The following is a 26,226-nucleotide window of genomic DNA, read 5'->3' on the forward strand; positions in this document are numbered from 1 at the left end:
GCCATATTCGGACGTCCCAAGGTGAAGGGGCTGAACTTTTCACTGACTTCCGGTTTCCTAACAAACAAGGTCTATCACAAAGCGCACCAACAATAATGATTCTAAAAAGTTTCTCATGCACGTTAGGGAAAACTCGGTTAGTAATGTATTTGTATTTTTTCACTTTTTTTAGGTAGAAATCTGTTTATTTATTCATCTATTTATCTTTCACTGGAATGCAAGCAGTATTTTCAAGGAGTTTTCAGCTTTTTAACACCCCACAGTGGTTCGTGACCCCGATGGCCTCACAACTCTGGATTCCTCTGTGAACCGTGCATGATTTTCCTTGAAGGCATGCATGGACTTCTAATGTAAATAGATTCTAAATCACACACACACACACACACACACACACACACACACCGGGTTAAAACATAGACTCACTTGTTAACAGAAGTGAGTACAAAAATTGTCATGTCAGTGTCCCTGACCTCCCACCCCCCCAACCTTCACCTTCGAGCCTTCTGCATGCGTGACTTCGTCAAACTTCGATCTTTGCTTTCACATTGACGCTTGGGACAGTGGTAAGTGTATAATGCTTATACGAGAAACAAGGGTTGATATATAGTTTAACTGAAAGCAATGCGGTTCAAGTCAAGTGTCATGCATTTTGAGGAATTCCTGTCATATTTGCGGTCGCCATCGTGAAAACACGGCGACTGATTTAGTCACTTTCCTTGGTCTCGATACAGGAAGTAAACCTGTTGCACTCACAGAAGGGGGAGGCCGGGCAGGTTAGGACACACACACACACACACACATATATGTATTACACACACACACATACATACACACACACACGCACACACACACACACACATAGATAGATAGAGAGATAATAGATAGATAGTAGTAGTAGTGTAGGGACTGGCATTTGACTGCCTAGGCCTCACGGCCTTTTTTATGTCCCCTTCAATATCGGTCTCCATTATTTTGTGGGATACATATATGTTTTCTTTTACATGTTCTGTAAATCACTCATCCAAGTCAGTACATTTTTCTTTTAAATTAATGTTCATGTAAAGGAGATTTTTGAACACATTAGTATTTTGTGCAAGTTTAGTTTCCAATGGTAGTGCGTTCCATATTTGTGCAATTCTATTAGCTAATGAATTTTTACTTAGGTTAGTATTACAGTGCTCTTTTCAAATTTTCACCATTGAATTTCTTGTACTCTCATAAACTGACATTCTAAAAATATTATTCACACTGACTTAATTATAGTAATTAAACATTTTGTATGTTGCTATTAAATCCCCTCTTAGCCTTCTTCCCTTTAATGAATGCAGATTTAAGTATATAAGTCTCTGTTGATAGCTCATGGGTTTGCATTCTTTTAATAATTTTGTTGCTCTTCTTTGTACCCTTTCTATAGCTATAGATTGTCTCTTGAGGTATGGGTGCCACACAATATTACCATATTCCACTTGTGATCTAACTAATGCTTTATACAGTTTAAGAAATATATCTTTATCTAAATAGGTAAATGTTCTCTTAATTATTTCTATCATCTGGTTGGCTTTACTTATTATATTCTGTATATGTATGTCAAGTATATAATTATGCCAAGGTCTTTCTCACTTTGACATTTTTCAATGTCCTGTGTGGTGTCTTCTATTATCATATGGTATTTGTTTTCTGGATTTTTTCTTTCCATGTGCATTACTTTACACTTTAATACATTAAAATATAGATTCCATCTATCAGTCCAGTCTTGTAACTTATATAAGTCCTTTTGTAGTGTAGTTTTATTTTGTGCATTGCCGTAAAGTTTAGTATCATCAGCAAATATTTTGCATTTGCTTTCTATACTTTCAGGAAGGTCATTTTGTATATTGTAAAAAGCACTTGGCCAAGTATGATACCTTGTGTTATACCACTAACAACATTTTCATTTGTTGACATTTTTTCTCCAGTTCTAACTACCAGTTCAGTATGTTTCCAGTAATACCATATGAAGCTAATTTTAATAAAAGTCTTTAATGTGGTACAGAGTCAAATGCTTTTCTAAAGTCTAAATATCTATCATTTTTGTGAGATCTTCAGTTACTTCCAGGAGCTGTGTTGTACACGATCTTCTCTGTCTAAAACCATGTTGACTGTCTGCATATAGATTGTTTGTTGTCATGTGTTATACTATAGCATCCCTGATAAAGGACTCCAAAATCTTACACACAATACAAGTCAAGCTCACTGGTGTGTAGTTTCCTTGTTCATGTTTTGACCCTTTTTTTGACTCGCTTGTGTAAACAAAGTGAGTCTATGTTTTAACCCGGTGTTCGGTTGTCTGTGTGTGTCTGTGTGTCCGTGGTAAACTTTAACATTGACATTTTCTCAGCAAATACTTTGTCAGTCGACACCAAATTAGGCATAAAAATAGGAAAAATTCAGTTCTTTCCAGTCATCTTGTTTAAAACAATATTGCACCTCTGGGATGGGCACAAAAAAAATAAAAAATGAAGCCTAATTATATGCAAACTGCATTTACTGTTGTATTCATATTTTTTGTATTCTCTAAACTTGGCACTTTGATCTGATATTCTGACCCAACAACAAGAGCAGTCATTATTATCATTTTTTGTTCAAACAGGAACTTCTTTTGCTAAGCATGGAAGTTTTATTTATTTTGCAAACATTTTGGTGCAGATGTAAAAAAGGGAAATTACTCTAATTAATGCTAGGGGACTTAAGTTGCTTTAAACTGATCTTTCTCATTTTAAACATTACATTTTGAAACAAGAGAGGCAAGGCCTTCAAGACTCACTTGTGATGCACTTTTTAAAAAAAAATCCAAGCTTTTTATGTATTGAGTATAATTTCAAAATGTAATGTTTAAGATGAGAAAGATCAGTTTAAAGCAAACTAAGTCCCCCAGCAGAGTAATTTCCCTTGTTTTACACTCTGCACCAAAACGTTTGCAATAAACAAAACTTCCATGCTCAGCAAAAGAAGTTCCTGCTTGAACAAAAAATGATAATAATGACAGATCTTTTGTTGGGTCGAATATCAGATCAAAGTGCCAAGTTTAGAGAATATAAAAAATATAAATATAACAGTAAATGCATTATACTCAATACATAAAAAGCTTGGTTGTTGTTGTTTTTTTTAAGTGTATCACAAGTGAGTCTTGAAGGCCTTGCCTCTCTTGTTATATATATATAGCTGTTACCTCATCCATTTTCCAAATTTTCGGTAGGCAAGCAGATTCAAGTGATTTATTATAAATCATACTCAAAGGAAGAGCTAACTTTCTGCTCAATTCCTTTAATATTCTTGAGGGTATTTTGTCAGGTCCTTGTGCTTTGTAGGGGTCTAAGGCATGCAACTTCTTTTCTACTGCCAATGGAGTGACTCTTAAGTCACAAATATTTACGTTTCCCTACAAGAAGTGGAACCAAGGGCCCCAGGAGAGTGTGATCTTCTTGTGTGTGTATATATATATATATAATATAGAGACAGAGATAGATAGAAACCTGACAGACTACTCCACTCCAAGGCAACGAAACAAGCAATTCTGATTGAGCTCACTGTGCCATACTAAAGCAGAATGGATTGAGGAAGTCCACATATACAAGACCGAGAAGTATGCTAGTCTAGTCATTATTCTGAGAGAATTTGGCTTCCAAGCCAAAGAAATAGGTGCAAGAGGGTTTGTGAGCACATCTGCCTACAGCCCCATGAAACAGCTGTCAATTTCTGGCAGAGAGAGGACAAGGGTTCTTAACCTTTTCGCTGCCAGGAAAATAAGATTTTCGTGAAATCTATTTGCCAGGGTTTTTTCCAAAAAAAACAAAACAAAACAACAACAACAACAACAACAACAACAAAAAAAAAAAAGGTATAAATTTTCCAAAAATTCTGTGCTCTTTGTTATTGGAGAAAGACCCATAAAAGTATATATTTTCTGAAAGGTAAATGAATAAAGAATACAAAACACATGATGTTTTCCCATTATATTTATTTTTTAGTGACATTGCTGTTGTTTTGAAATCAGTGCCCCTCTGGGACTTGTTCCTGGTGCTGGATTTCATTCGAAAACAGCCCTTCGAGCCATTGGGGACTATTCCTTTCGACTTACTCACCCTCAAGATCACTTTCCTTCTGTTGCTGGCCACAGGCTGTCGTAGAAGTGAGATTCATGGTCTTAGTGGAATGCCACAAGATCTGGCCTTCCACAGAGATGGTTGCATCACTCTTCGTTTCCTTCCAGAGTTTCTGGCTAAGAACCAAGACCCCGAGGTCCCTTCCCCCTCTCTGAGGATCAGACCTTTGTCTGATATTCTTGCCCAAGATGATGAGGATAGGCATCTCTGCCCTGTTCGGTGCCTCAAATACTATTGGGATAGGTCTCACCATAGGCGTTCTTCTCAGAGGCAACTTCTCATCTCCCTCAATGAGAATTACAAGAAAGACATCGCTGCAGGCACCATTTCCCGCTGGGTTTCCCCAAGTCATTGGTAGAGCCTACTCTCATGCTCACAGGAATATCAGCTGTCTTAATCCCAGAGCACACGAAGTGCGGGCCATAGCTACTTCGGCTGCTTTCCAGCGCTCAGTGCCACTGCAGCATGTCTTGGAGGCAGCCTTCTGGCGGTCTGAGAATCCCTTCATCAACTTCTACCTCAGGGATTTCCATATTTTCTTTGTCGTGGCTGACACTGCCGTCTCGGTTACAAGGGCTCCCCATACGAACCAGTAGGCGTTGCCCTCCTCCATTTGCTTTAAATTCTGCATCAGTTTGACAAGGTACAGTATATGACACCAAAAGGAGGAGTTTGTATTATACTCCATGTTTGGTGATACATATACTTACCATGTCAAACTCGAATGCCTGCCCGTCCATCCCCGTGTCTCCGCCGTGGTTCTCATGGGGCATTTTTTTCGATGGCCAGCGCTTATAGCTTTTAGAGGCGTTTGATTGGCTAAGAGCGGACCGGGCAAGACAGCTCGTCACTGTTAGCCGTGCGAAATTTGGCCAAGCAGAGCAAACCGATAGGCCTAGTTTGCATCAGTTTGACATGGTAAGTATATGTATCACCAAACATGGAGTATAATACAAACTCCTCCTTTTTGTTTTTTGTCAGATTTTCAACTTGTTCATTACAAACATTAGTCAGGTAATCTGCACTAAAATATCATATTTTCTGGACAAATGGATATCGGCACACACAAAATCATACTAGGACAACCACAATAAAATTTAAAAAAATAAAAAAAATAAAAAGAGATAGATACACAATGCATTGTGACTTCTCCAAGTGATAATATGGATGTGAGGCCACATCCCCTCAGTCTCCAACACCCTCCTCTTCACCCCTCTCACACGGTCACTTTATCCAGTTCTCATCAGACCGCGTTGGCTGAGTGCCAAGAAAATCACCCCCACTGTGTCCTGCTAATAATTCGGTCACTTTCTGTCGCCTGCTACAGCTGTACAGCCGGTATCACTCACTGATTTTCTTATCTTGGCCAATCTCTTGATTGCTCCCTTTATATTCTATCAAATCATCCTATAAATGTTCATCACTGTCTTCTCCTTCGAATTTACCCTTCAGTTCATCCTGAGCATCAGTTAAAGAAAGTAATCTTGGTTGATTTAGTTCCCCACGATCACATGTCTTGAGCACGGCGTCAGTCCAACATTTTGTTGAGCGAACGAGAAAAGGAGCCAGGCAAACACTGCAACAGTAACCCAACCAAAACGTTCAAATAAAGGACTGCCTCATGACGTAGATGGTGTTTTTAGCTATAGAAAAATTTCCCCAAGCTAATGCTACCAGTTTTTTTTGTCAGCGAACTGAATGCAAACCAGGGAAAAGTCAGAATATTTTGAAGACGAGTTATCTCGTCATTGTGGCAGGAAGCGTACATGCTTGCGATTTGAGTTATCTCGTATATAGGCAGCCTAGGGGTTTTAGGAGACTGAAGTGACCAAAATGTTTTGTTACATCACGGAACACAAAGATGATTAACCTTGAGGTATTCCAGGCTGACATCAAATCCTTCATGGATGGAATTGACTCAAGCGCATCTCCTCTGACAACATACAACACCGGCCTTCGTCAGATACTGGATAAGCATGCCCCTCTCTCCACTTGCCTTGTTACTAACCGTCCCTCTGCTCCATGGATGACTGATGAACTGAGGGCCGCCAAACCAGCTCATTGGCAGAAATAGAGAACTGTTGCTGCCCCAAAAATATTCCTCCTCAGGATCTCCCTGATGCTTTTAGTAATTATTTTAATGACAAAATTGTAAACATCCGACAAGAACTGGATGCTAGCCCACCAGAGGACCGATTTAATGATTTTAAAGGAAATTTAATGACATGTTTTAGACCTGTCTCTGAAAAAGCTGTAAGAGATTTTATTCTTAAATCTCCAAGTAAGAACTTTGACCATGATCCATTGCTCACTAACCTTTTGAAATTATGTCTTGATGACCTCCCCTTGATCATCAGAATTAGTAATCATTCTCTAGAGTCAGGCATTGTTGATGATTGTCTTAAATTGGCCATTGTCACCTCTGCTGAATCGGTTACACTGGCTTCCAATTGAGTCCTGCATTCACTATAAGTTAGCAACACTTGCCTTCAAACATTTTGACAAATCTCATCCATTGTATCTCTCCTTTGTATTGGAAACATATGAACCGCACAGAACCTTAACCCTTTTGCTGCCAGGAAAATAAGATTTAAGTGAAATCTATTTGCCAGGGTTTTTTTCCAAAAAAACGGCTATAAATTTTAAAAAAAATTCTGTGCTCTTTGTTATTGGAGAAAGACCCATAACAGTATATATTTTCTGAAAGGTAAATGAATAAAGAACACAAAACACATGATGTTTTCCCATTTTATATATTTTTAGTGACATGCTGTTGTTTTGAAATCAACTTTGTTCATTACTAACATTAGTCAGGTAATTTGCACTAAAATATCATATTTTCTGGACAAATGGATATCTGCATACACAAAATCATACTAGAACAACCACAATAAAATAAAAAAATTAAAAAGAGATAGATATACAGTGCATTGTGACTTCTCCAAGTGATAATGTGGATGAGAGGCCACGCCCCCTCAGTCTCCACCCCCTCTTCTTCACCCCTCTCACACGGTCACGTTATCCAGTTCTCATCAGACTGCGTTGGCTGAGTGCCAAGAAAATCGCTGACACTGTCATGCTAATAATTCAGTCACTTTCTGTCGTCTGCTAAGGTTTGCACAGCCGGCATCACTCACTGATAGTCGTATCTTGGCCACTCTCTTGATTGCTCCCTTTATTTTCTATCAAATCGTCCTATAAATGTTCATCACTGTCTTCTTCGAGTTTACGCTTCAATTCTTTCTGAGCATCAGCAAAAGAAAGCAATCTTGGTCGATTTAGTTCGCTACGATCACATGTCTTGAGCACTGCGTCAGTCCAACATTTTGTTGAGCGAGCAAGGAGAGGAGCCAGGCAAACACTGGGACAGTAACCCAACCAAAACGTTCAAATAAAGGACTGCCTCATGACGTAGATGGGGTTTCTAGCTATGAATAGAATCCAGAAAGATTCCCCAAGCTAAAGCTACCAGCATTTTTGTTGACGAACAGAATGCAAAGGAGGGAAAAGTCAGAATATTTCGATGACGAGTTATCTTGCCGTTGTGGCAGCGAAACGTACATGCTTGCCATGACGAGTTAAATAGGTCTTTCAGAGCTCAGGTTCCTCAAGTGTGGAACTCTCTACCTTCATCTCTAAGAAATTCCTCTGATCTACATTCCTTTAAGTCAGATCTGAAAACTTACCTTTTCCGTAAGCATTTTTGTTCTGGGCGGAATGGTTAAACCAAGGTATGCTTGTTGGCAAGTATTTTTGTGCTAGTATTTTTGTAGTCCTGTTTTAATGCATTGTGTGTATTTTATATAGTTTCGGTCTTAGATGTGATGTCATTTTTTCTATCTGGTTATTTTTAATGGGCGTGCGTGTGCGTGTGCGTGTGTGCGTGTGTGTGTGTGTGTGTGCATGTGTGTGTACATGTGTTTGTGAGGTTACAATGCTCTGGTACGCATGTGTAAGTGTGTAGGCATGTTAGTATGTCCAAACAGAATACTATGTTAGAAAATAAGAAATATTTTAATGTTTATGCAATTTTGTTTTTAGTGCAGTTGATATTTAATGTCAGTGTGTGTGTTTCTGTAAGGGAAGGACATTTATATATGTGTGTGTGTGTGTGTGTGTGTGTGTGTGTGTGTGTGTGTGTGTGTTCTATGAAATGCATTTTGTTTTAATCTAAGCCATATTTACTTCATAGCTTTTATAATCTTTAGTGTGCTTTTGCATTCATATGAACACACTGTATGTTTTCCATTGTCAGATCGCGGTTGATATGTTTTTAAAGGCATGTTTGTATATTTGTATTTGTATTTCTTTTTATCACAACAGATTTCTCTGTTTATAGTCAACTATGATGTAAGGTGCTTTGAGCAGCATTGGTGCTGGATATCACGCCATAGAAAAACTATGTATTATTATTATTATTAAGGCAATTGCAGAAGCAGCAGAAAAGAGCTCCAGCTGGATCTGGTCGAGGAGGAATGAAAGTAAACTTCATAAGGATTAAATTTCCCTACTCAGACTAGGTGTACAATGGCTCAGTTGTTAAGACGTCTGCCAGAAAAGGATTGAACCTGCTGAGGACCAGGAGAAGAAAAGAAAAAAGGAGGCAATACATGGGCATCCAGGAGTCATGACCAGGGTGTGGCCCAGCCCCCTTAGAGTATAAGGAGTTAAGGGCTGAAACACCTGACTGAGTGGGGCTTCTTCTCTTAAGACCTTGTACTGTCCCACTCTCCCCAGAGTTTATCACAATATATATATATATATATATATATATATATATATTGTTGTTGTTGTTGTTGCTACCACTCAAGTATAAGTGCATAAAACAAATGCTTTGGAAACATTTTTTTTGTTATTCATTTAGAAATGATGAAGAAGAAAATTTAGGACGAACAGTAAGGTTGGTACACATATCCGGGTAGGTGGGGACACAGTAAGTTTGTCACTAAACGAAAATTACAAGTCTTTCAAAAAATGTTTATAATTTCGGCAAACTGAAAGTATAAAAACATGTAAATTTTACAGCAATGATAAAATATTGATTTTGTATTATCTGCAAGTTGCTTTCAGCAGGGTTCTTCATTTGCCATTGCTTGTTCTTGTTCCTTTAGCTACCTATTCAAACAGTTCTTTTCTGCCTGTCCAGCTGATAAAGTTTTCATTTTGCTGGGTCCTTTGATCTTCATCAGCTTTGCCTTCTGATTTTGGCAATGCATGTCTCAGTGACTCTTTTGGAACAGGAAAAGGTTCAGCAACTTAGGGCAGTGACCTCCCTTGTAAAGCAGCATCCACAGCATCTTGGCAGACCTGTCCTCATGCATGTAGTCTTCTTGTATGTCCATTCAGTCCATGAGTGAGCCAGTGAAGGAGGAGTGGTAATTATTGTTCTGTTGAGTGAACATCATTAATAATCCATTGTGAGGCAGGCACTGGCCAAACCTGCCCTGAAAGGCATAAGTTTATTATTTTTTTATATTATCATTATTATTATAATTTATGATGATGATGATGATGATTATTATTATATTTATATAACGCTGAATCTTGTGCAGAGACAAATCAAAGCGCTTTCGCACCAGTCATTCACACGCACGCATAACTCTTAAACAGGAAAAACTGAAGACAAGGAAGAGGCAGGGAAGGGAGGCTGTTTTGGGAAGAGGTGGGTTTTAAGACCAGACTTGAAAGAGCTGAGTGTGGAGACCTAATGAAGAGAAAGAGGAAGTTCATTCCAATTGCAAGAAAGAATGGCGGCCAACAGTCGAGTGTTTGAATCTGGGTATGTGTAAACAGAGTGGATCTGAAGCCGATTGTAGAGAGCAAGATGGAGTGTAAAGGTGAAGGCAGCCACAGAGATAGGAAGGGGCAGATTTGTGAATAGATTTATAACATAGAGTGCTGATCTAGTACTTTATTCTGTGTGAGACAGGTATCCAGTGGAGATGTTGCAAAAGAGGAGTGATGTGCTCAGATCTTTTCTTTCTGAGGACAAGTTGGGCAGCAGAGTTTTGTATGCACTGAAGGGACTGAATGGATGAAGCAGGCAAACCAGACAATATTGAGTTACAATAGTCAAGACGAGAGAGAATGAGAGAAATGACAAGCCTAGATGTTGCGTCAGTGGACAGATATTTCTGGACGGAACTGATGCACCCCAATTGACAGTAGCAGGATTGACATGTCTGACTGATAAATTTTTGCATGGACAGTGTGTTGTCTAGGACAATGCTGAGATTTCTGACTGAACTGGAAAGAGGGATGCTTTGATTGTCATTCATATATCAATAACATTAAGCTGCAGATTCAAGCACAATCACATTGCTAAGTGATTTTTTTTTAAAACTGAAGCAAGTAATTCAGTGATCATGAAGTATTCAAGCATTTCATTAAGGCAGGGAGAAAACACAGCACATTTACTTGCAGGGAAAACTTAAGGTGCTTTTCCCAGACAGCCTAGGAGCATGTGTTCCACTGGCTTCAGATTGGCATCTGTAGCAGTTCCTGTTGTTAAAAAATGCTGGGAGATTGTCACAGCACCTTTCCTCCAACCCCTACCCCTCCTCCCCTTCTCACCTCACACACACACACACACACACACACACAGACGCACATGCACACACACACACACACACACACACACACAAATACACACAGACACACAGACACACACACACACACTGGTTCAAAGTTAAGTGGTTTCTGCCAGTTGCTGAAGAGCACGCTGACACTTAGTCACTGCTATCACAGTATGTATAAGATGAGTAACTAGTTGAGTTACTTATCGCAGAAAAAATGGAAACTTTTTTTTTAATCATAAAGACCTAAAGACATAATTTTTTCTTTGAGACTTGTAACTAGGAACAACATAACTGTACAGATACAAAGCGTTCCTTTTTTTTTCCCCTCCCAGTGTTTTGTTCTATTCCACTTCTTTTCTTTCTTGTACTTTGTTTTATTTCATCTCCTTTTATTGCATCAATTTATTGATAAAAACATCAATAAATTGGCAAAACAATGTTTGTTTGTTTATTATATTAACATGTATGATAGTATGCATATATTAGGATGTGTGTTAACATTTACTGGTAACTGTTTTAAGAATGATGATGATGATGATCAAACGTGATGTGTTTCAGGATGAAGAAAGACGTCCTCAGCATAGACGAAAACAAACAGAGGTTACAAAGATAGACACTACAGTCCTCTAACCTATGAAACCAGCACAGTGCCTTCAGTCTGGTTGTTGCCACCTTCCTTCCAGACACTTCTTTTCACCATCTCCACTTTGCTGCTTCATCAGCAGGTGAACACCACAGATCAGAAACAGTGTATCACTTCATCAGCAGGTGAACACCACAGATCAGAAACAGTTCATCACTTCATCAGCAGGTGAACATCACAGATCAGAAACAGTTCATCACTTCATCAGCAGGTGAACACCGCAGATCAGAAACAGTGTATCACTTCATCAGCAGGTGAACATCACAGATCAGAAACAGTGTATCACTTCATCAGCAGGTGAACATCACAGATCAGAAACAGTTCATCACTTCACCGGCAGGTGAACACCACAGATCAGAAACAGTTCATTGGCTGATCATCAGGTGAACAGCACAGATCAGAAACAGTGTATCACTGGCACACCATGAAGGAGGAGGATGGAACCACTGCACCCCAGTCAGGTGAGTTTCAGGAGAGCTCCGGGGATTGGGTCAGGTGGGAAGGGGGTATAAGAATATGAAACAGATGAAACCTTTTCATCGTAGGTTTTCCGATTCCTTGGGTGGGAGTATTTCTGAAAATTATGGATTTCTGTACTGGTGTTATATCACTGATGAAAAACTGTGGAAATGAACAAAGTAGAAACCTGCAGAAGAGATCCTCCAAAGATGCTGGAGATGGTTTGGCTACACGCTTAAAAAAACCTGCATCCAGCGTCACAGGGCAAACCCTCACCTGGAACTTGCAGGAGAAAAGGAAAAGAGGCCGGCCAAGAAATATGTGGTGCTGTGACCTGGAGGCAGACATGAAGAGGAAAGGCCACACCTGGGGACAGTTGGAGCAACTTGCACAGGACCAGGATGGCTGGAGAGTGATTGCTGGTGGCCTGTGTCCCAGAAGGGGCAGTAGGTGTAACTACACCGTAAGTCAGGTCAGGTGTGTTATCATTGTAGTTGACAAGTGGCAAGCGAAAGCACAGCTTGTTTGAAGCATGTGGAATCGTTGTGGTTGACAGGTGGCAAGAGAATGCATAACATTCTTTGAAACATGTGTAATAATAGAACGCATAACATTTTGTGAAGCATATGTAATGGTTGTGGTTGACATGCAGCAAGTGTGAAGTGTGTCTAATGGTTGTTGTTGACAGGCGGCAAGCGAACACACAATATTCTGTGAAGTGTGTGGAATGGTTGTGGTTGACATGCGGCAAGCGAGCACACAATATTCTGCGAAGTGTGAGGAATGGTATTTGTATTTTATATTTTTTCTTTTTTGTCACAACAGATTTCTCTGTGTGAAATTCGGGCTGCTCTCCACTGGGAGAGCACGTTGCTACACTGAGAGTGCCACCCATTTTTTAATATATTTTTTCCTGCGTGCAGTTTTATTTGTTTTTCGTATCGAAGTGGATTTTTCTACTGATTTTTGCCAGGAACAGCCCTTTTTTTGCTGTGGGTTCTTTTACGTACGCTAAGTGCATGCTGCACACGGGACCTCGGTTTATCATCTCATCCGAATGACTAGTGTCCAGACCACCACTCAAGGTCTAGTGGAGGGGGAGAAAATATTGCCGACTGAGCCGTGATTCAAACCAGTGTGCTTAGATTCTCTCGCTTCCTAGGTGGACGCGTTTGCTCCAGGCCATGGTTGTGGTTGAGAGGTGGCAAGCGAACACACAACATTCTGTGAAGTGTGTCTAATGGTTGTGGTTGACAGGCAGCAGTGTGTCTAATGGTTGTGGTTGACAGGTGGCAAGCGAAGGGTGCGGGCGCTGTATGACTACAAGCCACAGAAGATGGGGGACATGCGGTTCCAGAAAGGGGAGGTAATGATGCTGCTGGTCGACAGCACACATGACAACTGGTGGGCCGTCCGACATGCTGATGGGCGAGAAGGATTTGTCCCAAGCAACTACGTCACCTTGGACGACACTGTCACCAGTGAGCTTGTTGTGTGTCATGGTGGTGATGAGAATGTAGCAGGTTATTGTTTATGATGATAATAGCATGGGATGGAGTATAACCATGTTAGTGAGCATTTCCGTATTGGCATTTTGGTGCCCCTTTTTTTTTCACTTAAAAAAAAAAGTTTCAGTGTTATGACATGCACTTTGGTTTAGCAGTCCTGGGACCCCAATGCAAACTTTTCAGAATGACAAAAATCAGTCTGTCCCATCCATGTGGTAATGATCAGAATTACAGTTGGGCCACCAGCAGAGTGAGAGCTATATGATCAGTTCTTCTTCTTCCTCGTTCACCTCCCATTAGATGAGCAGCCCGGTGTCCTCAGTGAAGGCTGCTGTCCATCGCAGCTCCTCCAGGGTGCCGTACAGTCTGGCTTCCACTGCTGTCTGTGTATAAGTGTGTTAATGGTGCTGAGGACTTTGACTTGTAAAGCCGATACCTGCAGGACGTGAGAGAACAGTGACAACAAAAATGTCTTTGCCAAAATACCCTTACCGTATAGTGATGGGTTTCTTCGTTCCCATCGTTTAATCACCATAGTTATTTTTTCGATTTTAGATTTCCAGTTTTCTTCCAGTTCCAAAATTTATTTGCCTGCTGAGAAATATATCCCCAGAATTTTCAGCCTGTCAGGTCTCATGGGAATGCTATTTATGTCGCCTGTTTCATGCTTTCTTGACCTCAGCCACATGCCCTCTGATTTACTTTTATTTAATTTCAGACCTGAGTATTCTTCAAACTGTGATGCAATGTCTGTAGCTATCCGAATGTCTTGTTCATTTTTTAGAGTTAATGTTGTATCATCTGCAAACTGTTTTATTTTAGAGGTGTTGCTTTCGTTGCACATACCTCCTAATGGTGTCAATTCAATTCCTCGAATCACTTTATCATTTCTAATTTTAATCACCAGTATTTCTACTGCTAGTACGAAAAGAAGGGGACTTATTAGTAGGCACCCCTGTCTGATTCCTCGTTCTGTTGGAAACCAGTCAGATATCCATCCACCATTGTGAACACAACTTTGTGTGTTTTTCATTACAGTAGAAACAACATTCTTAAATATTGGTCCAAAGTTGAAAATATCTAGTGCTTCGATGATACAATCTTTTGATATTGTGTCAAAGGCTTTGGAGAAATCTAGAGCAACTAGAGCACCTGTTTGATTCGTTGTATTGAGGTGCTTAGTTAGGTCATCAAAGAATCTCAAGTGAACTGCTATATTTCTTCCCTTTATGAAACCTGCTTGGTTTTCATTTACAACTGTTCTGATGACATTTTGGTCTCGTGGCAAGCGCTTTCGTGACTATCTTATAGTCTGTATTTGTGAGAGTAATAGGTCTATAATATGTGAGGTTATTTTTGTCCAGGTCCTTGCCTTTACGGATTAATGTTACAATTCCTTTCTTCATTGAGAAAGGTAATTTTTCTTCCTTGATGGCTTCTGTAATACAGAGGAGGAATGGCATTTTTAGTTTGTCCCAGAACGTTTTATAAAATGCTGGTGTGAGGCTGTCACTACCAGGCGCAGAGTCTTTGTTTAAGTTTGTGAGTGCTACTGTTAGCTCGTCCAGAGTTATTTCTTTGTCACGGAGGTCTTTTTCTTCTTCTGTAAGTACTGGATAATCTTCATTGCTCAGGAAATTGTCTCTTATGTTTCTACCTTTATCTACGGATAAGTCTTTTTTGTATAGCTCTGTATAAAATTTCTCGTCTGGTCCAATATTGTCTGTGGATTGTCTGTTGTGTTTTGGTTTATGTGTAGAGATGATATTACATTCGCGGCTCCTTGGGTCCTTGGGCCCTTTCAAGGCGGAGAAAGTATTTTGTGTTTTTTTCCCCGTCCTCTATTCACTTGACTCTTGAACGAATCTGAGTGCCTCTTGCTTCTGTTAGTTTCTGTAGTTCTATTTCTTTTTTTAGTTGTTGTGCTTTCATTATCATGTTTTTATCAAGAATGCTTTGTGTCAGATTTTGTTCAATGTCGTGCAGCATTTTGATTTTTGCATGTTTATTTGAAGCTCTATTTTTGGCGATTTTTGAATAGTTGATACAGTAGGACTTGTATCTAACTTTAAACATTTCCCAGGCTTTTTGTGGATTTTCATCTTTATATTTTGAGAAATGTGAATCTATAAATTCGTTTGTTTCTTCCAGAAAACGTTCCTCTGATAGCAACGAGCTGTTAAACTTCCAGTATCCTGGACCTCTTTGAAACCTGTTTGCGCTGAATATTGCTTTCACAAGTTTGTGGTCTGAGTGGGGAAATAACTCAATGTCTGTTTTCTGCACGAGTGCTTGGGAGATAGTGTCAAAGAAAATATAATCAGTTCTCCTTGTTGTGAAAGGAGTAGATCTTGACCAAGTATATTCTTTGATGTCAGGATGGATAGATTTCCATGTGTCTTCCAGGTCCAGAGAAGATAACATTTCCATGAGAGCTTCATTTTCTTGTGGTGAGTGTGGTTTTCCCATGATGTTATCTAGATGGCTTATTGTTGTGTCGAAATCACCCAGTACCCACAAATGGTCATAGTCTTGCTTTAGCAGTAAGCTGCCCAGTTGGTTTATGAATTCTAGTTTATCTCCGGTCAAGTTTGGTGCATAGCAATTAGCGATGATGGTGATTGTGTTGTCATGCATGACTCTAATTAGTAGTATTATCTCTGCTGCATGAATTAATTCTGCCTGCATCTGCTTAAGTTTGGAAATGAGGATGAGTCCATTGCTTCTGTTAGTTCCTGCACTATAGATTATTCTTCCTGACCATTGTCTATTGATTTTGTGCATCACATCATCTGTTACATATGTCTCCTGCAAACATGCCATGTCTAATTTTTGTTTTCTGAGGAAGTCAGATACAACTTTTTAGCTTATTTCTCAGACCTCACACATTTAAAGTACCAGTGCATAGATCGTGGTTCATAACTGATATGGGGATAACATTTTTTCAAATTTCTGTAGCAGATAACCAAAATCATTAATCAAATATAAATCACAAGTCCATAAAACGAAGCCAAAGGTCGTGAGGGAGAGGTCAGACTGGTGGGGAGAGAACACGTGCTATGTGTTGGCCCCCTCCTCCATTCTGTCTGCTGTCTCTTCCTCTCATTTTGCATTGTCAGGGGCCCCCACAGTCGGCCGTTTGCTGTCCGGCACTAGCGTTGTGGGAGATTCACTCCTCTCCCTTTTTTCCTTTCTTCCAGCAAGGCTCGTTGTTGTGGTTAGTGTGCGCCGGCTTCATGGGACTGGCTGCTTTCTGGCCCTGCGTGTTGCTCGCATCACCGTTGCCGTATACTGGCGCTTGCTCACCTAGCAGTGTTGGTGCTGGTTGACTGCTGCCCTTTGGCTTGCATGCTGCTGTGGTGTTTCAACTTCTTCACAAACTTCTTCTTCCTCGGCATTGAGGGGCACCGAAGAGGGGCAGTCCATTTTTTTTATACCCCTGGTGCAGGCAACCTTTGCAGACCACCACCCCTTCACAGTTAGCTGCCACATGTCCCTCCTGCAGGCATTTATTACACTTTTTTAGTTTTTGTCTTTGTTTCTTGTGATAAATGTCTGCATTGAATACACCAATTTTCTTAACTGGCCTCAGTGGTGTGGCTGGTACCGTGATGTATACAAAATGGCAGCCAGTTTCAAACTGGGTCCGTCGCCCATCAGGGTTCCTTGCCAGCTCATTTTGGAGTGATGACCGTAGCTCTATCCGTATCTTTTTAAGAGCTGTTTTGAGGTGTCCCAGCATGAGGCAGGGAGAGGGGGGAGTGGCAAGTCCTCTCTTGGTGGTGGGGACTCGCAGCTAGGCGCAAACTCCCAAGGGGAGGCCGCGCCTGGCCGTTACCCGGGTCCCCACTCGGAGACGGCCCTCAGGGGCCCCATTGCTGTTCCTCCTCCTCTCTTCTCTGTCAACCCCCCTCCCCCACCTCCTTCTGGGGGGGCGGGGGGGGGAGAAAAATTTGGTCCCGGGGGGGGGGACCTCTACTTTGCCCACCCCAGGCCAAGCCACCTCAGTCTCCCCATGGGAGGGGATTCGGGGTGTGTGGCAACCTGCTCTGCAGGTCTTCCCGCTATCTGGCCGGTCTCTCCTGCTGGGGGAGGCCCGCGTGTGTCAAGCGGTTCTGGGCAGTCAGCCCGCTCGTCTTCGGGCGGGACTGACACCCAAGTCGGACCTGACCTCCCTCCGACTTGGCCAGGTTTTTCCCTTCATGGAGGTCAAGGCGCCAGTGACCCTTGGGGTTGGGGTCACAGGATGGCTGGTGCCCACGGGTGGGTACCCCCATTCTACCCGTACTGGGGCGCCCCTATGGTACACGCTGGGTTGCCAGGAGGACCAGGGGCCAACCCCTTGTCTGCTCCCCACTGGACCCAACCCAGCACACCTCACAGGGTGACACACACAGCCCTGACAAGTGGGATCAACTTCATGTTGGTCAGGTCGAGCTCCTCGACCAATATTGCCACTCAGTCCACAAATTGGTCCTCTGTCAACCGACAGGTTATCTCCACGGTCACAACGGCCTCCTTGTCAGGACCGACGGCTGCCAAGGGGCCCCGCTGGGTCCAGGGGAGCCTGCAGTTCCCACCTACCCAGCCCTCGGTCCTACAGGGAGATGAGTGGGTGTTTGTCCCCTCACAGCACTCGTGGGTCCCTCTTGCATCCAGGGACGCCCTCTCTGAGAATGTGTGGCACCCACCATCCCAAGCATGGTTGGACCTATGGTCCACATGCTCCCCACCCGCTTCAGGTGTCAAGGACATAACAGCTGCGGCCATGGTCCCTGCTCGGGATCGTCCCAGCTTATCCCGCTGGGCTGACCACAGCTCACAGGATGCCCCAGTGGGTACATCCACTTGGGATGGCACCCAGCAGGGGATGGACTGCGAACAAGAGTGGGAGCCCCTGTCTTCGGATGAGGATGAACAAGCAGATGAGCACTCTTCGCCCCCATCCCAGGGGGACAGATTGAGCTTGCACTTCCCTAGGGACCAGCCTGAACCAAACTCGGACTTTGCCGAGCTCAAACTTACCCTCCCCAATTGGGTCACGCATGCCGAATCAGTCCCTCAGGCAACTTTGTTACCCTTGACCCTCCTTAGGCCATGTGACTCCAGAACCACAAGGTGACTCAGAGTGCCAGAAATGGCGCAGGAATGGCTTAATAAGCCAGCCCGCACTGTTAGGGGTGCTGCTTCCATCCCTCCTCCAGGCAGGGAGTCCCTCTCTGCCCCGGGTGCCTTTTCCCCAGGAAAGTTCCTTAAAGATTTCTCCAAGGGAGGGGTGTGGTCCTGGTACACACAGGACCACCCTGCCTACAGGGAAGCAGAGCCCTCCGCGCAGGACAGGATGTTGGTCTCACAGTGCACCACCTTCCCCACTTCAGCTACTCTATCCTTTAAAACATTAGCAGAGTGGGACAAATTGGCCCGCCGCTGCCTCCTCGAGGTTTCCACGGCTTGTACCTTCTTCAACGCATTCCTCCACAGGGCCAATGAGCTGTGGGAACAGTGTCCGGTTATTCAGGACACCGGATCTCCTTCCTCTGTCCCGCCTGGCCTCTTCACTGACCAGAGGTTAAACACTTTTGGCAATAAGGTAGCATCTGGTCTCACGGCAGCTGCAGACACAGCTACCAGCCTTCACTTCAGTACTGTGCTAGCGCGGCGTGATGCCATTCTCCGCCTCTCTAACATTCCAGTAGTGGAGAGGGCTGTCCTGCGGTCCATCCCAGCACAGCAGCACTCCCTCTTTGGCCAGTATGCACCCCATTTTGTCAGCCACAGGGCAGAAACAAACAGGGAGGTGGCCTCATATTTAGCCCGCACCTCCCAGGGGCGCCAGGGTTCTATGCCATTGAAGAGACCGGCCACCAGGGCCCCTCCATATACCACACCACCTAAGTCAAAGCGGCGTGCGCAGAATCAGCGGCAGAGGAATAAACCACCTTATGTCCATCCAAGCCGACCGGCCATGCCCAAGGCCAGAAGGCAGCATCCCCAATGACTGGGCCCCGATTCAGCACCGCCAGTCGTTCAGCCCCTCCAAGTAGGAAACTTGTCCCGGCATGCACATCAGTGGCGTGCTCTGGGACTCAATGACTGGATTGTATCGGTGCTAGAGTCGGGGTACATGCTGCCTTGGGCGGAGGACCGCCCCCCTCTAAGATCCACTCCTCCTCCTTATGTGCCCAGCTCCACGGAGCAGGAGAGCGTCTTAGAGAAAGAGATATCGCACCTACTCCTCATAGGGGCGATATCTCAACTCTTGGACCCGGGCCGTGGTTTTTACGGCCGGTTGTTAGTGATTCCATAGGTCTTGGGAGGGTGGAGACCAGTCTTGGACTTGTCCCCCCTCAACAAATTCCTCCCCAAAATCAAATTCAAGATGGACATACAGGCACAGATTTGGGAGACCATTCAACAGGGCGATTGGGCTACCTCTATCGATCTGAAAGATGCTTATTTTCATATCCTCATCCATCCGGCATCCCGTCGGTACCTGAGGTTCGTGTGGAGGGACAAGGTGTTCCAGTTCCTGGCCCTCCCATTTGGTCTGTCCCTTGCCCCTTTCCTGTCTACCAAGGAGGTGCGGGAATTGGTGTCCATCGTCCACTCGGAATCCATTTGTCTCTGTGTGTACCTGGCGACTGGCTTATTCTGGCCCAGTCGCAGGCCCTGTGCCTGAGTCATACGGCCAGACTTCTAGACCTTTGCTCCCAACTGGGCTTCCTCACAAACCAGGAGAAATGCGATCTGTCCCCAAGTCAGTCCTTCGACTTCTTAGGGATGAGATTCGACACGCGGTCCATGATAGTCTCTCCAACGCCAGATTGCTGGGACCGTCTGGCAGGCCTCCTCAGCCACTTGCGCCGTTCCTCCCAAGCAACAGCGCAGACACTTTCTTCCCTCCTGGGCATGATGGCATGATGGAGTCCATGGCACCTCTCATTCCCCTGGGCAGGGTTCTCAAGCGCCCTCTTCAGAGGGCACTGAGGTTACGGTGGTCCCAGAGCACTCAGCCATGGGATACCCAGATATGTCTGGGCGAATGGTTCCTCGAGGTGACATCAGAGTGCTTAATCACCCCTCTTCAGACACAGGGGGTGCCCATAGCCCCACCTACTCTTCAGGTGGCACTCTTCACAGACGCCTCCTCCCTGGGCTGGGGAGCCCACATGGACTCACTCCATGCAGCAGGGACTTGGTCCCTGGAGGAGCGCCTATGCCACATCAATTTCTGGAACTGGAGGCAGTTTGCAGGGCTCTCCTGCACTTCATGGGGGAGGCCACTGGCAAGACCATCAGCTTGTTCACGGACAATACGGCGGTCGCATGTTACGTGAACAAAGGGGGGGGGAGCGCACTTGGCAGACCTCTCCCTGCGGACCGAGGCTCTCCTCCGTTGGTGCCACAGCAAGGGCATTGCACTTTCAGCGAGACACACAGTAGAAAAAGCCAACATCTTCGCAGATGCTCTCAGCAGGTCCAAGAGTGTCATCCACACAGAGTGGACCCTGGACAAGGACACCCTTCAGGGGGTGTGGGAATGGTGGTTTCGGCTGATGGTGGACCTTTTTGCCACAAAGTTCAACAAGAGACGTCCCACTTACGTCTCTCCGGTCGCCGACCCAGAAGCGTGGGCAGTGGATGCTCTCTCTCTAGACTGGAGCAGTCTGATTGCCTACACGTTTCCTCCCTTTCCAATTCTGTCCAAGGTGATATGGAAAGCCAGATTGGAACGCCCACAGCTGATCTTCATTGCGCTGAAATGGCCAGCCCAGCCCTGGTTTCGGACCTTCAGTCCCTGACACATGTTCCACCCCTGGAACTTGAAACCAAATCTCATCTGCTGAGGCAGCCTCGTTCGGGCATTCCTCATTCCAATCCTCAACTGCTCCACCTGCACGGGTGGCTGCTGTGCGGTCAGAACTGTCAGCATCACCATTGAAGTCTTCGACCTCTCGGTTGGCCTCTGTGTCAGCTGCGCTGACCCAGGGGGGTGCCTCCTCTGACCTCCTCTCCATAGTCACTTTCACTGGAAGAAATGGTTGTGGTGGTGTACAGCTCAGGACATTCCCCCTACTTACCCTACGAGCATGCAGCTGGCCAACTTTCTGGCTCACTGCTCCTCGGTTCTCAACCTGTATGCTAGTTCTGTGTGAGGGTACAGGTCTTCCATCTGTACCACAATCAAACAGCTAGGAGGTCCCACCTTTGAAGCGGATTTCCTGCTCAGAGAGGTGGCTAGGGGTGCCTCTCTGAAGGAAGCTAGAAACCCCAGAAGAGTGCACCTCTGGGACTTGTTCCTGGTGCTGGATTTCATTCGAAAACAGCCCTTTGAGCCATTGGGGACTATTCCTTTCGACTTGCTCACCCTCAAGACCACTTTCCTTCTGTTGCTGGCCACAGGCTGTCGTAGAAGCGAGATTCATGGTCTTAGTGGAATGCCACAAGATCTGGCCTTCCACAGAGATGGTTGCATCACTCTTCGTTTCCTTCCAGAGTTTCTGGCTAAGAACCAAGACCCCGAGGTCCCTTCCCCCTCTCTGAGGGTCAGACCTTTGTCTGATATTCTTGCCCAAGATGATGAGGATAGGTGTCTCTGCCCTGTTCGGTGTCTCAAATACTATTGGGATAGGTCTCATCATGGGCGTTTTTCTCAGAGGCGTCTGTTCATCTCCCTCAATGAGAATTACAAGAAAGACATCGCTGCAGGCACCATTTCCTGCTGGGTTTCCCAAGTCATTCGTAGAGTCTACTCTCATGCACACAGGGATATCAGCTGTCTTAATCCTGGAGCACATGAAGTGCGGGCCATAGCTACTTCGGCTGCTTTCCAGTGCTCAGTGCCACTGCAGCATGTCTTGGAGGCAGCCTTCTGGCGGTCTGAGAATCCCTTCATCAACTTCTACCTCAGGGATTTCCGTATGACCAGGGCTGATGGTTCCAAGGGGATTTCCTTTGTCGCGGCTAACACTGCCGCCTCAGTTACAAGGGCTCTCCATACGAACAAGTAGGTGTAGCCCTCCTCCATTTGCTTTAAATTCTGCATCAGTTTGACATGGTACAGTATATGACACCAGAAGGAGGAGTTTGTATTATACTTCATGTTTGGTGATACATATACTTACTTCTTTGATGGCCATGAAATGATTCAGCGCTTATAGCTTTTAGAGGCGTTTGATTGGCGAAGAGTGGACTGGGCAAGACGGCTCATCTTTTCACTGTTAGCCGCGTGAAATTTGGCTAAGCAGAGCAAACTGATAGGCCTAGTTTGCATCAGTTTGACATGGTAAGTATGTGTATCACCAAACATGGAGTATAATACAAACTTCTCCTTTCAATGAGTTCATTACTGATACTTAGGGGGATGTTATTCACCCATAGCTTTGTGGTGGGTTTTTCATCCCCCTGGTCTTTGTTAACAATAGGATTCTTATCCAGGAGAGACACTCGTGCTCCCGTGAACAGGAACCCTTCCAGTAACAACTGGTCTCTTGCTTCTTGATTACGCGGATATATCTGCCACAGACCGCGAATCTGCTGCCCCCTCCCCCCTCTCCCTGCCCCCCCACCCCCCCCCCCACCCCCCCACCCCCCCCCAAATTGTTCCTCAACCGCACGCAGCCTCTGCGGCAACACAAATGTCATATACTGTAGGCAGCGTCTCGTACGTAAGGAGTGCCCTGGCAGTAATGTATACTGGTTCCATGGCTGGCGGGGCTGGTGTGGCCACCGCCATGGTGGCTCCAGCACTGGAAACTACTATCTCCTGGTCTTTTTCTCTCATTCCGCACACAAGTGTCGTCGAAAGGAGCACAGTACAAACACACAGTATATTAACTCGCTTTTCTTATTTACAAACCTGGAGCTAAATCCTTTGACATATCGAAGCCACTACCTTTTTGCAACAAAAAGCACCGAGCACAGAAGAACGTGGCCTGCCAACATCGGAGGCCAAACCGGAAACCTTACGAACACACTTAACACACAAATATTTAAAAAAAGGAATCAGACATTGACAAGAACAACTTTAGTGACCAACTGTTATGGAACAATAACTTAATCCAGTACAAGCATAATTCTTTATTCTTTCCATTGTGGAAGACTGCAGGAATAGAATAAGAGATGTTATTAGACTACAGAAAGTACAGAACAATGCTGCATGACTTGTCCTAGCAAAAAAGAAATCTGATCATGTCACACCTCTTTTGCATCAGTTACACTGGCTTCCTATACAGTCCCACATTCACTATAAACTAGCGGTACTTGCCTTCTGACATTTTAATGAATCTCTTCCCTGTATCTCTCCTCTGTGCTGGAAATGTACAAACCATGTAGAACGCTAAGATCCAGTTCTGAATTGTTACTTAAAAGTCCCAAGAACTAATTTAAAATGTGCAGGGAAAAGGTCTTTTAGGGCTCAAGTACCCCAAGTTTGGAATTCTTTGCCATCGTCCCTCAGAAATGCTCCTGATCTCCAGACCTTCATGTCAGATCTGAAAACACACCTTTTCCGCAAACATTTCTGTACTCAGCATGATGGATAGTCCAAAGTCTGCTCGCCATATGGAGTTTTATGCTAGAGATATTAAAACTCACGTAATCCTGTTTTAGTGCAGTTGATGTATTCAATGTGTCTAGGCGCGCGCGTGTGCGCGTGCGCGCGTGTGTGTGTGTGTGTGTGCACGCACATGCGAGTGTGAGTGTGCGCGCGCATGTATGTGTGTGTCTAAAAAATGTGTGTTTTTAAGGAATGTATTTCTTTTTAATCTAAGCATCATTTCCTTGATATTTTTATGGTTTCGTGGATCATGCTTTTTTATTCATTCTGTGAACGCATTGAATTGAGCTGTTGTAATGTTTTATGTCATGTTTATATCTGGCTCGATGATGTAAGGTGCTTTGAGCAGCATTAGTACTGGATATCGTGCCATAGAAAAGTTATGAATTATTATTATTATTATTATTAACATACGAGAAAAAAGGATGAATAACTTTCAAGAAATTATAGAGAAATTCGGGGAAAAATAGCCTTCTTTTTTTTGAATATAATGCTTTATTAAACACTATTCCTCACCAGTGGAAGAAATGGATGGGTGACATAAAAGAAACTGTCAATTCTGACAGAGTTGACGACCTAAAAGTGTTCTGTACAAAGCCAAAATTCATATCCCAAAGAATGAAAAAATCAAAGAAAGATGAAGTAAAACCATGTGCCTACCACTTCTGGCTTTGGAAACTTAACGTGGAAATTGATCATTACTACAGGCTACTGCCATCTTCATCAACTGAAGAAACCAGATTAAAAAAAAAACTACAATGGAAAATATTGCACAACATATATCCAACTAATATTCTATTGCATAAAATGGAAATAATGGAAAACAATAAATGCTCAGTTTGCTTAGACGAAGTTGATTACATAGAATACTTCTTCTACAAATGCCCACCAGTGAAATTATTCTTGAAACATATCGAATTTTACATAGTTGGAGCAGTTAGTGTGAACAAAGTCCTTTTTGGAGTGAAAGGATCAGACAGCTTTGAATGCAATAAAATTATCATTCAAAAGGTCAAAAGGAAAATGTGCAAATGTATCTATAACAAGACAAAGACAGCCACGCCAATATCCTTATCTTTAATCTTTGAACAAGAAATGAAATACAGAAACATATGAATGCATTAAACAGATTTACATGGAAAAGGAAATGCTGATTACAAATTAAACGACAAGGGAGGAGGTGGGAAGAAGGGGGATGGCAGCAGCTGTCTTTGTAGGAATTTGTGTGGGACAAGTCCATGTGTATGGTTTGGAATATTTAATATTGAACTCCAATCTTGTTATGAAATCAAACACATACGTCCGCACACGCATGCACACACATACACATGCATGCGAACACGAGCAAATAAAACCCCATTTAGAGGTAACCATACATTAAAAATGCTACAATGACATATACATGTATATGAAATCAGACAGACATGTAGGTATGTATACGTATGTATGTTTGTTCCTCTGTTTTTCCCTTTTATTTTGTTTTTGTTTTAATTTTTATTTTATTTTATTTTTTTGCTTTTTGGGTTTTTTTGGCCAATGAAGACGTTCATGTGAAGCACTAATGTTTAAAAAAAAAACGCCGGAAGAAAAAACAAAAGATTGTGCTCAGTGAGTGATACTGAGGCCACATAAAACAAAAAAAAAACAAAAAAAAACAGAAACAAACAACAACAAAAAACTGAGCTGTGCTTGAAACGGAAAAAAAAAAAAAAAGATGTGATGGACAGGTGGTGCAGATGACCAGCCTGTCACGGATGATGTGCCTCCAGAAACCCCTGATGGTTGGGAAATCGACCCGGACAAACTCAACATCGGGAAGAGAATTGGCATTGGGTTGTGTGTGACAGTCTGGAAAGGTAGGGATCTGCTGCTGTAATGATCCAGGTTTTTATATTAGGTAACTGTGGAGTATGACCAGCATGAACGATTGCAGCAATCCTGAGAATAACTCTGGCACCAAGGTCAGTGAATGTAAACTGCTGTCCCTTCTCAGGCTGATACGCACGCCAGCGTCCTTGTCTCTCCCTCTCTTGTTCTTTCCTTGCATGCAGTGACCTGTCTCTGTACTGTCACCCTGACTGTGTGTGTGAAGACCTCTTTGTACTGTCACCCTGACTGTGTGTGTGAAGACCTCTCTGTACTGTCACCCTGTGTGTATGAAGACCTCTCTGTACTGTCACCTTGACTGTGTGTGTGAAGACCTCTCTGTACTGTCACCCTGACTGTGTGTGAAGACCTCTCTGTACTGTCACCCTGACTGTGTGTGTGTGTGAAGACGTCTCTATACTGTCACCCTGACTGTGTATGTGTGAAGACCTCTCTGTACTGTCACCCTGAC

The 26,226-nt window shown here is 43.6% G+C and overlaps 1 protein-coding gene across 4 annotated transcripts in view; it reads left to right on the top strand.

The window, feature by feature from the left end:
• Positions 1-414: 414 nt before the first annotated feature.
• Positions 415-26,226, top strand: part of LOC143295346 (tyrosine-protein kinase Fyn-like) — a 54,690-nt gene continuing 28,878 nt past the window's right edge. Inside the window, exons 1-4 of one of the 4 annotated variants that reach the window (XM_076606995.1) lie at positions 424-563; positions 11,279-11,824; positions 13,112-13,303; positions 25,616-25,744. In XM_076606995.1, the coding sequence (XP_076463110.1) occupies positions 11,788-11,824; positions 13,112-13,303; positions 25,616-25,744 (358 nt within the window). In that variant the 5' untranslated portion in view covers positions 424-563; positions 11,279-11,787. Of the gene's footprint in view, positions 564-929; positions 1,026-11,278; positions 11,825-13,111; positions 13,304-15,702; positions 15,781-25,615; positions 25,745-26,226 lie in introns of those variants that run through there. The other 3 variants (XM_076606996.1, XM_076606997.1, XM_076606998.1) reach the window with 3 other exon arrangements.

Source organism: Babylonia areolata, chromosome 20 (genome assembly GCF_041734735.1).
Source record: "Babylonia areolata isolate BAREFJ2019XMU chromosome 20, ASM4173473v1, whole genome shotgun sequence".
In the NCBI taxonomy this organism is placed as follows: Eukaryota; Metazoa; Mollusca; class Gastropoda; order Neogastropoda; family Buccinidae; genus Babylonia; species Babylonia areolata.